The 13,983-nt window shown below is 38.3% G+C and overlaps 1 protein-coding gene across 1 annotated transcript; it reads right to left on the bottom strand.

The window, feature by feature from the left end:
• Positions 1–700: 700 nt before the first annotated feature.
• LOC123518539 (transcription and mRNA export factor ENY2-like) lies at positions 701–11,773 on the bottom strand. Its single transcript, XM_045279347.1, has 3 exons — positions 11,569–11,773; positions 1,734–1,821; positions 701–862 (listed from the first exon to the last, which is right to left on the bottom strand). Exons 1-3 carry the CDS (start codon positions 11,695–11,697, stop codon positions 789–791), a joined length of 291 nt encoding a protein of 96 aa, XP_045135282.1. The 5' UTR covers positions 11,698–11,773; the 3' UTR covers positions 701–788.
• Positions 11,774–13,983: the final 2,210 nt, after the last annotated feature.

Here is a 13,983-nt window from a genome sequence, read left to right as displayed (position 1 = left end):
TTAAACGCTAAACAGGAATAAGAATAAAGGAAAATAGCAGATGAAAGGTGCCCAATCTAGCTTCACCTAAAGAATCCTTGAATTACATATTGTTACAATGGTGGGAAAACATATATAGTACTGCAGTATTACTATAATTAGAGTGTTAACATTTAATGACAATAATATGAATGAGGATGGTCCAAAGTTCTTTCTGGAAACTGAATAATTCAGTACTGATTACACTCCTACAGTAAACCAAATACCGAATGATTATCTTTTACTCAGAAGAGACAGCAATCTTTTTTCCTTTCTTTCTTTCTTTTTTTATCAATGGCAGATTTATCATCAGGTGTAGATAAAAGATGTTTTTGAAGGTCAGTTTTACATTTTTGGCGTACAAATAATCAAGTATACACCTATTGAATTGTAAGAACCAAGTAAATTAGGTTTTACATAGTTACTGTTTGAACCAAGGAGGTTAAACCAACCTCCTTGGTTTGAATCATGGGTACCTAAACCTAAAATGACACTCACATAAGTGTCATGAATATCACCATCTGGAAGTGAAAAATCTCTTATTTGACTCAGCTGAGAGAGTTGTTTGTTCTCCAAGATTTGTTAAATGATTCTTCTATTAAAAGAGAATATCTATCATTCCTTTAACTTCAATATTTCAGATATAACAACGGCCAATATGAATATGAGTCACACAAAGAGATGTGTCTTCTTCTTTTATTCAAAAGTACATTTGTACTTAATAGTAAGTATATAAAATAATAAATCCAAATTCAAAGTAGTGGAAACTGTCACTGCGTTTGAGCAGCCAAGAACTTCTTTATTTCTGCCAGTAGTTCCCGTTTCACTGTGTCAGGAACAAGTTCTGTCAAAAAGATAATGAATATATGTATACAGGTGTAAGTCATATGTATATGTATTTATTATGAAATTCCATAGAATCAAATGGCAAGTGTTTCAAAGTTTTAAGATATTAGCAAAGACCTATGTGAAGAGCTGAGCTCATAAATTGAAAGAGCATTTTTTATGCCATTTGGACTGAACAGAAGTTGTAAGATATATAACCTTACTAGAGCCATTTTTACTATGAAAAATTTGAAAATGATTTATAGCTGATGAGATTTGAGCACATCCTATAAATCCAATAATTTTGGTGGTGAGCCAGCTGAAAGATCTTACATTATTTTAGGTAAAAATGTAAAAGATGTTCTACATATGGATGCATACTACATGAGATCAAATTCTGTAGAAAGAATGTGGAATATACAAGAGTACCAAATAAATTGTAACTTGCATTTATATAATAATCATTATCTTGTTTATAAATTATATATATATATATATATATATATATATATATATATATATATATATATATATATATATATATATATATATATATATATTGCTTTGTATATAGTTACAATTATTTAAATATACATGATGTATATATGTGAAAAGAAAATCAACAAAACAAAGATGTCAAAGTCATCTGGAAAAGTTTTTTTTCAACCAGAAATTGAATCAATGTTGTTGAACAATAACAGTTGTTCATCAGTCTTAACTTATAACTAAAGTTACTGTACTACATAATTAGAATCATTCCTTCCAGCAGAAAATACTTCTGATTTTTCTTTTTATACTTTCATCTATTACACACGATTAGGAATTAAACTGGGATTATAATAATGATCAATATACATACTTATCAAAAATATAAAAAATAATAAACTTACGTCTTCCTTTGGGTGTGATCTCTTTGACCAGATCATCAACAGTTATTTTTGGGAGGCCTCGTTCTCGTACGACATCTTTGGCATGCTCCTGAGAGAGAGAGAGAGAGAGAGAGAGAGAGAGAGAGAGAGAGAGAGAGAGAGAGAGAGAGAGAGAGAGAGAGAGAGAGAGAGAGAGAGAGAGAGAGAGAGAGAGAGAGAGAGAGAGAGAGAGAGAGAGAGAGAGAGAGAGAGAGAGAGAGAGAGAGAGAGAGAGAGAGAGAGAGAGAGAGAGAGAGATTAACTTCAGATACTTAAATCTATATGCATTTCTATTTGGTAGTAAAGATTCATGACATCCAAAACAATGGCACTTTCAGGAATAAGATTTTTTCCAGCAGATCATTGATATTTTCTACAATTTGTCTCTGATTCATAACAATATTACAAATTTCTTGAGATTGTTCTAGACAGCTGCAAGACACTCTTCTATGCATCCCAAGTTAAGAAAAACTAGACTATGCAATATTCACCAAAATTAATTCAGACCGATATTTACTCTTGTTCATTATCCTGTCTCACTCGTTTTATTTATCTACTATGTAATTTTGGGATATTTTACATAATGAAACTAACTGCAGAATATCATAATTCTACTCTTAGCTATCATAGGAAAAATAGAAAATGCAAAAGAGGTTAGGCGTATGAAAAAGATGATTACTGTGGGCCAAAACTAGAGGTAAAGTGAACAGAAGATAAATCAAAATGCATAAAACCCAATTTGTGACATTTCATCAGAAAAAGTAACCCCAAATAAAGCCCTCACAAAAAATAACTAAATCACAGCTAGTTCAGTAAACCCACAGTTATAGACTTGAAGTATTTATTCTGGACATTTTGAAGACCACTGCCTTCATCTTCAGCAGTACAAAGCAGATTCTGCTTTGTACTGCTGAAGATGAAGGCAGTGGTCTTTGAAATGTCCAGAATAAATACTTCAAGCCTATAACTGTGGGTTTACTGAACAAGTTTATATTCACGACAGTGTGATAGTCCATCCCATAAATCACAGCTAACCTATCCTAACCCTAATTCTACAGGATCCCTAATGTTTATTTTATGTACATATCTAGTTAAAAATATAAAGCTGGCCTGAGCTGCAGTATTGTCCTTCATGACAAGAACAAGTGGCCATAACTTCATGATATACCCTACTAAGTCACAGAAAGCGTCAAGATATACCACACTAGGTCACAGATTGACGTCAGAAGAGATTTTTCTCCATGAGATATGTTAATTTGTGGAATAATCTTCCTTTAGACCTTGTTTCTTGTGATAATATTAATACTTTTAAACATTTACTTGAAGCTCATTTTGAGGACACATTGTTTGCTTATATATGTTGATTAAGCTTGCCGGTCATCATAAAACATGAATTGCTGCTTATGATGAACTTTCCAGCAATTTTTTTCATTTAGTAAATTCATTCTGGAAAATTTTCAACTAAAAGCTGGCACATCAGCGGGGTGTGGCTTCCCACTTTCTTTCATTATCTAATTACGGGCTGGAGGCCCACCAGGTAAGAATGAGTGTTACCCATTTGAGATCTCAACCTAATTATCTGTAATATCTAGTGGCTCTTATTTCTGATGTCATGAATGTTTCACTGTAATTAGTCCACGTAAAACATGCTTCTCAACAAGACTAACTGAGGGCAAAGCAATTATTGGTGGGTAAGCACAACAAAAGATGACAGTGGTAAACTAGAGCTGAGTACAGTTATTTTATACATAACATATAACATAACATAACATAAATAATAGGATAACAAAGGGCCACCAGGGCCCATCTAGGTTATCCTGTATCAGTCGCACAGCGACCTTGTCATCAGTACTTAAAGATACACTTACAAGTACACAATACATTATATACTAATTCTAAATATTTGGCCCATTAACAGGGCTAAGTCCTGCAGCGAATTCCTCTATAATCTGTGATCCCCATACATGGGGATCATGTCCTGTTTAACTATAGTAAATTTCTTATAAAGACTATCATGCAGTGCTATACATAATTATAAATCTAATAAATTTAAGTGCTTATCTAATCTGTTTTTAAACATTGTTAAACTAGTGCTATTTACAACCCTCTCTGGCAATGCATTCCAGAAGTCTACCACCCTATGACTAAAGAAATATTTTCTTATATCTAACCTGCAGCCTTGCTTTCTAATCTTCCTGCCATGATTTCTAGTCCTACTTCCCTTCTCTAAGGTAAAGAAAGATCTCACATCTATGTAGTTTGTATCTGAGAACATTTTAAATAACTCTATCATATCCCCTCTTATACATCTCCTCTCAAATGAAAACATGTTTAATTCCTTTAATCTATCTCTATACTCCAGGCGCTTTAATGCTGGTATCATCCTAGTTGCTCTTCTCTGAACTGCTTCTAACATGTTGATATCCTGCCTATAATGGGGTGACCAGGCCTGTATGCAATACAGTAAAACCTCGCTTGACGAATGTCTCTAAGGACGAACAATTCGGGAGACGACCAAAAAATTTGTCAATACATATCGACCCAGGGGACGAACGATATTTCGGGACGAACGCGTTAAACGGCTCGGCAGGAAGCTGTTTGTGTGATAGCCAACCCAGCTATCACACAACAACAAAACAAAACATAAGCACAAAAGAAAATAGAAACAGGAACATATGAAAAATATTACATAACATAATCTGTTTTTCCTGGGCATGGTGATGTTATCGGCGTGCTCTACTGTAGCTTCCTCGGCGTTATCCTCTCTGCCATAACGGGGCCCCACATAGCGGCACTGACTTGTGACGTTACACAGCTGTTGTGTAGCTCTGGCACGCTGCGCACATCCAAAGTCCTCTCTCATGACTGTCTTCTCGGATCTTGTCTGTCTTCCTCCCCATCCTCCTCTCCTCCATTCCATCATGCCATCAACGTGCAGTCTCTCAAGTAAATAACCTTTTTTTTTTTTTTATTCATTTTATTATCATTTTGATAGCACTTAGGTAAGTAAAACAATTTAGGCTTTCTATAATTATTTCGTTCATGTCATGCATACATTAAAGGTCTATTTTGAATGGGTTTTAAGGACAAAAGTATGATTTTTTTTTTGGTCTGGAACGGATTAATGGTATTTCAATACATTCTTACGGGAAAAATTTATTCAGGGGACGAACAAATCGGGTGAGGAACAGGATTTAGGAACGAATTATGGTCGTGAGCTGAGGTTTTACTGTACTCTAAATGGGGCCTAACATAGGAATTATATAAGCTACGCACCACTTCCTTACTTTTATAACTAACATTTCTATTTATAAAACCCAGGATACTATTTGTCCTATTTCTTGCTTCTAAACACTGCTTTGAAAACTTCATAGTCCTGTCTATCACTACTCCTAAATCCTTTCCCTCCTCTACTGCCTCTAGCCAACATCCCTCCATCTCATAGCTAAAGTTTGTGTTGTCTTTACCTAGATGCATAACCTGACACTTTTTAGAATTAAATTCCATCTGCCACCTGTCTGCCCATGCTATCAGCCTGTCCAGGTCTCATTGTATTCTGTAATTGTCCTTTTCACCCTGTACTACACATGCTATCTTAGTATCATCTGCAAACTTTGATACTTTGCTACTAATTCCTACATCTAAATCGTTAATGTACACCAAGAAAAGAAGAGGTCCTAGCACTGATCCTTGGGGTACCCCACTAACCACTTCCTTCCACTCAGACATTGCCCCATTTAATACTACTCTCTGTTTCCTATCAGAAAGCCATTCACTAATCCAATCAACTAACCTACCCCCTATCCCATGTAGTCTCAATTTGTACACTAGCCTCCTATGCGGTACCTTATCAAACGCCTTGCTAAAATCTAGATATATAACATCTATGCTATTTCCATCATCTAACTCCTTGGTAATATATTCTAAGATATCGAGCAAATTTGTAAGACAGGACCTCCCTGATCTAAAGCCATGTTGGGTATCTCTAATTAATCTATTCTCATTTAAATGCTCCCAAATACTACCCTTAATGATTTTCTCTAGTATCTTACATACTATACTAGTTAAACTGATCGGTCTATAATTATTCGCATCATCCTTCCTACCTTTTTTAAATATTGGTGTAACATTAGCTAACTTCCAGTCCTGAGGTATCTCAGCAAACCTAAGTGATCTTTCAAAGATTAACTTAAGTGCTTCAGAAATACTGTCTACACCCTCCCTAAGTACTCTGGCATGTAGCTCATCAGGACCACTAGCTTTCCTATCGTCTAGTTCAAGAATAAATTTCCTAATAATTCCCGGTTTTATATCAATATTTTCTAAAGCTCTTAAACTACTCGTCGCACTGTTTGTAACAGGATTTCCTATTCTTTCCTAGTAAATACTGAAGAAAATTGTTCATTCAATAATTCTACTATGTCTTCATTTTGATCCACTACTACACCATCTTTTCTGAGTGGTCCAATCCTATCCTTATTTCTTTTATCACTGACCTTGTAATAACTATATAATTTTTGGGATCTTTACTCCCAGCTCTAGCTAGTTTTATCTCTGCCTGCCTTTTACTTTTTTTATAACCTTACTCAAATCATCCCTGACCTGTCTGTACCTAATCAAATCTACATCTTCCCACTTTTCTGCAACTCTCTATATGCCCTCTTCTTCTCTCTGATCTGTCTACCTATCTCGTGAGTCCACCATAATGGCTTCCTGTTTCTCTGCCTTATATCTTTGTAAGGGATACACTGCATCACTATACCCTTTACTACAACCTTAAAAATATCCCACATCTCCTGTGCAGTTTTATTTCCAAAACTATCTTCCCAGTTTACCTCTCCTAATAACTGACGTAACCTACCATAATTGCCTTTCTGATAGTTTGGGACTCTAGTCTTATTCACTATATTATCCCTACTGGAATTAATGATAAATCTAATTATATGATGGTCACTGTTTGCTAAAGTTTCTCCTACCTCAACTTCCTTTAAACAATGCTCAATATTTGTTAGTACTATGTCTAAAACCTTCCTCCCCCTAGTAGGTTTATCTACCATCTGCACTAAATAGTTATCCTGAAAACTTTCCATAAACCTATTTTCACTAGCATCTCCTACCATCCTCTCCCAGTTTACTGACTTAAGATTAAAATCCCGTAAGATAATTGTCTGACTAGTACACCCCTTATTTATCTCATCTACCATAAGGTTGTTTACATCTGCTGACTAGTTAGGTGGTCTATAAAAAGCTCCTACTTTTGTTTACTCTAACATCCAGCCATAAGGACTCTACTCTGTTATCTACCTTAATACCATTAACCTGACTGGAAATGAAGGATTTTTTTACATAAATAACTACTCCTCCACCTATCTTACCAATTCTCTGGTGTAAATACATAATGTATCCATCTACTTCATATTCTTTCCTATTTTCCTAAACTTTTCCTCATTTACCCATGCCTCTGTGACACATACAACATCTAAGTCCTCCTCAACTATATAACTAGATAACTCATCCTTCTTGTTCCTCAGACTCCTGGCATTTACATAAAAACATTTAAGTCCTGCTACCTTCCTAGATGCTGTCTCCTTATTTGGAATCCTAATCTTATTCTCTCCTATTTGCACCTGGAAATCTTTCCTAATCTTTTCACTATCTCTGTTTATTCTATCTAATTTATGTCTAACATCTTTCTTCTGGAATGCATTTGCTACCTCACCCCTACACTCCATCCCAACTCCCCCCTCCAGACATCCACTCAGCACATCCACACCCTTCCTACTCAGATGCACACCATCCCTAGCATACAAATCCCTTCGCCCATAGAACCTATCATTTGAATGAACAATTTTCTTCAATATTTACTAGGGAAAGAATAGGAAATCCTGTTCCAAACAGTGCTACGAGTAGTCTAAGAGCTTTAGAAAATATTGATATAAAACTGGGAATTATTAGGAAATTTATTCTTGAACTAGACAATAGGAAAGCTAGTGGTCCTGATGAGCTATTCAACAGGTTTAGTCCTATCCTCCCTAACTGCCTCCGCTTTCCTTCCCCTCGCAACCTGCCATCTCTGCCCATCCTGACTACTATCTTTCCCAGTCTGGCTTGCCTGCTCCCTCTTCCCGACAGAGGGCCAAGCCACCCTGTCGCCCTCAGAAGGTCCAACCTTCGGCCTAACACTGATCTCCTGCCTAATTTTTTCCACTGCCTCCCCAAGCCTCTTAACCTCCTCCTTCAACTCAGAGATGAGAACTTCATTCGCACTTTTCCCCTCACTTAGCTTTCTCATTTCCTCTCGCAATTCTCGGTGCTCAAGAGAAAGAACTAAATTCTCTCTCTTGAGCCAACACACCATGCCTGTCATGCCCACACATCTCACACACAACAAACTCCCCCAATGCCACCTCAACACTCTCTTTCACGCACTCAATCACACTCTGATATACCTCAGTAGCTACCGCCATACTAATTTACAATCTGTTACTCACCTGGTTACTCACCTGGTTAGCCACCCTTAGCTCCCAGACCAGAAAAATACAACGAAGAGTAGGAAAAAGGTAGCTAGGAAAATGGGTACGCCAATCAACTTTAGATGTAGATTACTGGATGATTGTAACAAACTGTGAGTGGACTGGAATGTGTACCCATTGAAACTGTTCAGAAATGCAGGATATATTATTATGCAGCAAACAGCAGCACATGTGTGTATGCATATTACTCCACAAAGTCGTACAGAATGTCGCCTAAATGACTGTGAAGAGCTGATTTGAAGGATGGCAGCGAGTTCAGAGCAACAACATGGTCAGGCAAAGAATTCCATAAACGGACACACCGGAATGAGAAAATCGAGATCTAAGATCCACTGAACTGTACTGGTGAGCTAATTTAAAACGGTGTCCACGAGTATGTGCATGTGGTGTTGTGATGAATAAATCTTCGGAGAGATAGAACACTCAGAGTGGAAGATCTTCCAGTACTTTATTATGTCAGCACGAGTAAGGCGTCCACATACAGAGTAGAGGTCAAGAGCTAACAAACGCTCTTTGTAGGACAGTCCAGTCATTCCGTCTATGTGTCGAGTCCACGACCTCTGAACACTTTCTAGCATCTTTAGGTCTCCAAGATAACATGTGTTCCATAGGCATGAACAGTATTCTAGTAGTGGTCTTACATGTGTAATAAACAGATTTAGCATAAAATTCTGTGATCTACAAATAGTTGCTTTAAGTAAATTTGCAGCCTTGTTAACTGTAGTTTTTATGTGCATGTGGAAACGTAAAGTGTCAACCAGTACACCAAGATCCTTGTGGGCATTAACTTTTTGTATATCTGTACTATTGAGTGAGTAGGTGTTATATGGGCCTATGTCTTGCTCAGGAAAAGTGCCTCTGTTGAATCTCAGTGTGACACACTTATCTTTATTTAAAGAAAGCCCCCAGGAGTTTGATATTCTATATATAGAGTTGATATCACGTTGGCAGTTAGATATGTCAACAACTGTGTGGGTGTGCGGTAAGTTACGAATGGGCAGATAAATCTTTAGATCGTCAGCAAATATTTTGCAATCACTCTTTATGTAAGACGGTAAGTGGTTTACATAGATAATAAAAAGTAAAGGACCGAGAACTGAACCCTGGGGTACTCCACTGGGGATTAACCTGTGACTGCTTGGGACGCCTGTAACTGAAACAGACATTGTTCGCTGAGTGAAGAAGTCTTTGATCCACTGTAGGAGGACACCAGAGATGCCAAGACAGGAAAGTTTTTGTAGGAGAATAGTGTGGTTGACAACATCAAATGCTTTAGAAAAATCAAACAGAATTAAGTCTACTGTATATCCACTGTCTAGCCATGATATGATAGAGTTGTAAGTAAGCAGTAGTTGGTCCTCAGTTGATCTCCCACTCCTGAAGCCAAACTGGTCTGTAGATAAAATGCCATTACTATTGAGATATTCTGTAAGACCGTCAACCACTATGCGTTCAAGAGTCTTGCAACACACTGATGTCAGGCTTATTGGTCTATAGTTTAACGGCTGATGGCGGGAGCCTTTTTTGAAAATAGGGGTAATTTGAGATACTTTCCACTTCCTAGGAAGTATGCCTGTTGACATTGACTTCTTAAAAATAAGAAAGAGTGGAAAAGTTAGATTTGGGCAAGACTTTAACAGTTGAGGGTGAATACCATCAGGGCCCATACTGGAGTTAGGGTCTAGTAGAGAGAGTTTCTGACGAATGTCTTCCTGTTGTATGTCAATATGTGCTATTTGGGAGTCGCTATGTTGGTGAGGAGCAGGATACAAGTTTTTGTTCTCAAAAACAGAGGCAAAACTGTCAGCAAATAACTCAGCCATCTGATAATAGTCAGTAGTTAATGATCCATCTGTTAACTTTAAAGGACCTACTGTCGGGACACAAACTTTTTTCTTGCGCACATACTGGTGCAGAGCTTTAGGGTTATGACACAAGTTTTTTACAAGAGCCTCTTCATGTTCTTTTTGGGAAATAATGTGGAAGTTTCTGAATTGAGAATTAACATGATTGAAATTATTTAAAGCAATTTGAGCTTGAGGGGAGCGACCATGTGTAGCCCTTTGTTATTTGTATGATGACCATAATCTGTTTCGCTCTCTTTTTAACTGGTGGGGAGGCTTGAAGGTTTTAAAAGTGGGTTTGGAAGGCTTTAGTGGTACATAGAAATCTATAAGAGGTGTGACAATGTCAAAAAACTTTTCATACATTAGATCAGATGAAAGATAAGCAAGTTCAAAATCCCAGTCAACAATAGAAAGGTAAGTGTTGATTTTATTATATTTTGCTTTGTTCCATGCTCTCTTAGTGGGAACTGTAGCAGAGTCAGAGTTAGTAGAAAAGAAATAGTCAAGTAATATAGGAATATGACCACATCCAGGCATAGGGCAGAGTGAGGTAATAGTTCCCACTCTATCAAGCTCAGATGTAAATACTAAATCTAGTGTGTTACCCGATGGGTAACACAGCAATGGGTTAATTACCCATTGCTTAAGGCCAAGAGATATGAAACAATTCATAAAATGTTGAGTAGAAATGTTATAGTCCTTGTACATTGCTTCCTTCAAAGTCCAGTCAACGGCTGGTAGATAGAAATCCCACAAGATAACTCACAAGAACACTATACGTAGCTAACAAACAAATAAAAATACTTGATGACAGCGGGGTGGGGGAACCGCGGTGGTGGGGGGCTTAAGTGAGGTCAACTAATCCTCTTTCAAGGTCAACTTGACAGTTACAAGCTTGGTCTCCTCGCTCTACCAAAATACTTTTAACTCACAAACACTGATTCTAACCACTATTTCACTCTAATCTAACACTTGCAGTACACACTTTCACTTCACTAACACTCAAAAGCACCACACACAGACACCAAGCACAAACACCACTTGCTAACTATAAAAACCACAGCCAAAAACGGAGCGCACACACATGTCCACTCGCCACCTTTACTCAACTATGTATGCTCATAATCTCATTATCCCAGAAAGTGAAACAGTAAAATGATCTCAGTAATAAACCTAAGTAAATAATGCTACTATATCTAATCAAACTTTACAACCTTCTACACTTACGGAGGAGGACTCGACATCTTACCCCTTTCACTGTAGCAGTGTTTGGTGGGGAGATGGAATAGTGGCAGAAATGGCATTTCCGATAGATTGTGGTATAAATGTTATGCTAGGCATATGGAAACAAGTTGAATTATTTTTTTCTTTTTTTATCACGATTTTTTTGCTTACTGAATATCTTGCTATTACAACGAAAAACTGAAGCTTCCTTACCTTCAGTTCATCCCTCCATCCACATTCTGTCAAACGCTGTCTCAACATGTCCTTTAATCGCTCCTTCTCCCCAGTTTCTACTAATTTCTGATTGATGGAATTTTTCAGCTGTGTGCTTCTATCAGACATGATCGTTCCAACTCGAAGGACAACTCCCTTCTTTGCTAGCGCTTGTTTATAAGTTGCCAGGGTAGCAAAACAACATGATGATGACAATGATACTTTTCACTTTGCAACGGCAATCTTTGCTAACTTGATAATTATAAAGTCGTGTGATCATGCACTACTTTATATTAGGTATGTATTTAATAAAAACTGAGTAAGAAGCTTTCACCTGTTTGAACGTTGTTTAATTAGGCGAAGAGGTTTCCGTCTCAGGATGTATTCATGTATACACAATTTCGCTTATACATTTCGAAATCAATTTGATTGTCTTTTCTTTTTCTTTTTTTTTTCATGTGGGGTATTGCTGTGGCAGATCGTTGTATGCGGATAAGAGATATTGTTATCAAATCACACAGGCTATTTGTATGGTTTATGTGTGTTGATCTTATTCGCTACGGTACCTGTAGATAGTAAGAATTGTCTGTAAATATGCTAAAAAGGTAACCAATGTTCAGTGATGAATCCTATTTTATGTGCCGAGGAGTGCTGGCAAGGTGCGACGTCAACGATAATCTCAGCTTTCATCCCAACAATCTAAAATATGCAGTCTATGTTATGTTGGTGTAGTTCTGCAGTGGAAGAGATTACATTTTCTCCCTATTTCTCTCACCAGCTGTCTGTGTAAGATGATGGAACGGGTAATATTGAACAGACTTATATACAAGGTGGGCCATGTACTCTCTGGCAATGTACATGGCTTCCTTAAAGGTCACTCTACAAGTCATTGTTTTGTTGAGTGTCTTATAAATAAGGATGCTACCTGCAGAGCTTTCGCTGATCTCAAGGGTGCCTTCGACAGGGTCAAAAGATGTTATTATGGAGGAACTCATTCTCAAAGGTGTCAAAGGTAGACTATTAGGATGGATCAGGGACTATTTGTACAATAGAACAGCACAGGTTTGGTTTCAAGGTGCAATCTCCTTTGAGGAAGTTTTTGAGCTTGGAACACCACAGGGTGGAGTCCTTAGTCCAATGCTTTTCAATATTTTAATGGACAAAATTGCGCGCTGTTCCTTTCCGCAGGGCACCCAGGTCCTCATCTATGCTAATGACTTACTCCTCCAATGCCCCACACCCAGGATTCTCCAGGTTGCTTTGTCACAACTGGCAGCGTTGTGTGTCCAAATGGGACTAGTGATTAATGAATGTAAAACAAAATTTCAAGCTAAAGGGAAGGTCTCGGCTGCCCACTGTAAATAACATTCCCATCCCTAGAGTTCATATACACAAGTACCTGGGTGTTCAGATGAGCTTTAGGAAGTCTCTTCAAGCCGTCCACTATGTTCGAGACCTCTGTCTGCCACGGCTAGCACCACTTCGGCTGCTAGCCAACAGGGGCCTGGGGCCGGGCATTCCAGTCCTAAGAATGTTCTATATATCTGTCATACGGTCCCTTATTGATTATGCAGCCCCTGTTTTAATACAGTTTAGTGCCACCCAACTCTGTCCCCTGGAGCTTGTACAGAATGAAGCCATGCGGATAATCTTGGGATGCCCCAGGACTGCACGGATTGAAGTCGTCAGAGCTGAACTGCACCTGCCGAGTATTATGTGTAGGGTACAGGAAATTACTTGTCACACAATTAGTCGGATGCTATGCACGGGCTCTGACTCTCTAAAGGGATCACTGACCCCCCTGTATCATGATCCTTGCACTCCTACAACACCATACCTCAGGAAGATCTTGGTAGTACTGACAAGTGTAGGTATAACCGAGGCTTGTATTAACGTTGTTATGTCACCGCTGCAACCTGCCTGGAACCCTCACTGTGTCAGTGTTGATATTCACTCACTGCATCAGCCCAAGAGGGACTGGCTCCCTCATGTGCTGCAAGACGATGTTCATGACTAAATTGTCCAAGTACCCACACGTTCAGGCTATTCATGTTTATTGTGATGGGTCAGTCAATGGCAGCAGGTCTGGATGTGGGCTGGTCATCCGTGACTAGATCTCTGCCAGTCTCTACACTGACACTGAGGTTTCCAGGCGGCTCCCTGCACCCATGTCTTCCACTAGAGCAGAACTGTATGCTGTACTGGAGGCGCTCCACATTGTGGCACCTCTCCATAAGAATGTATATTTCTTTATTGACAGTCAGGCTGCATTGTACGCTCTTCAATCCACCTCCCCATGGACTGTGATCTAGTTAATGAGTGTCTTGATCTCATCCACGCCCTAGAAGGTGCTGGTGCCACGGTCCATTTCATCTGGATACCCTCTCATGTGGGTATCCCGTTAAATGAAAAAGC

The sequence above is a fragment of the Portunus trituberculatus genome, chromosome 44 (genome assembly GCF_017591435.1).
Source record: "Portunus trituberculatus isolate SZX2019 chromosome 44, ASM1759143v1, whole genome shotgun sequence".
NCBI classification, from domain to species: Eukaryota; Metazoa; Arthropoda; class Malacostraca; order Decapoda; family Portunidae; genus Portunus; species Portunus trituberculatus.
Note: the sequence above shows the minus strand (reverse complement) of the source record. Positions and strands in the feature narration are given on the sequence as shown.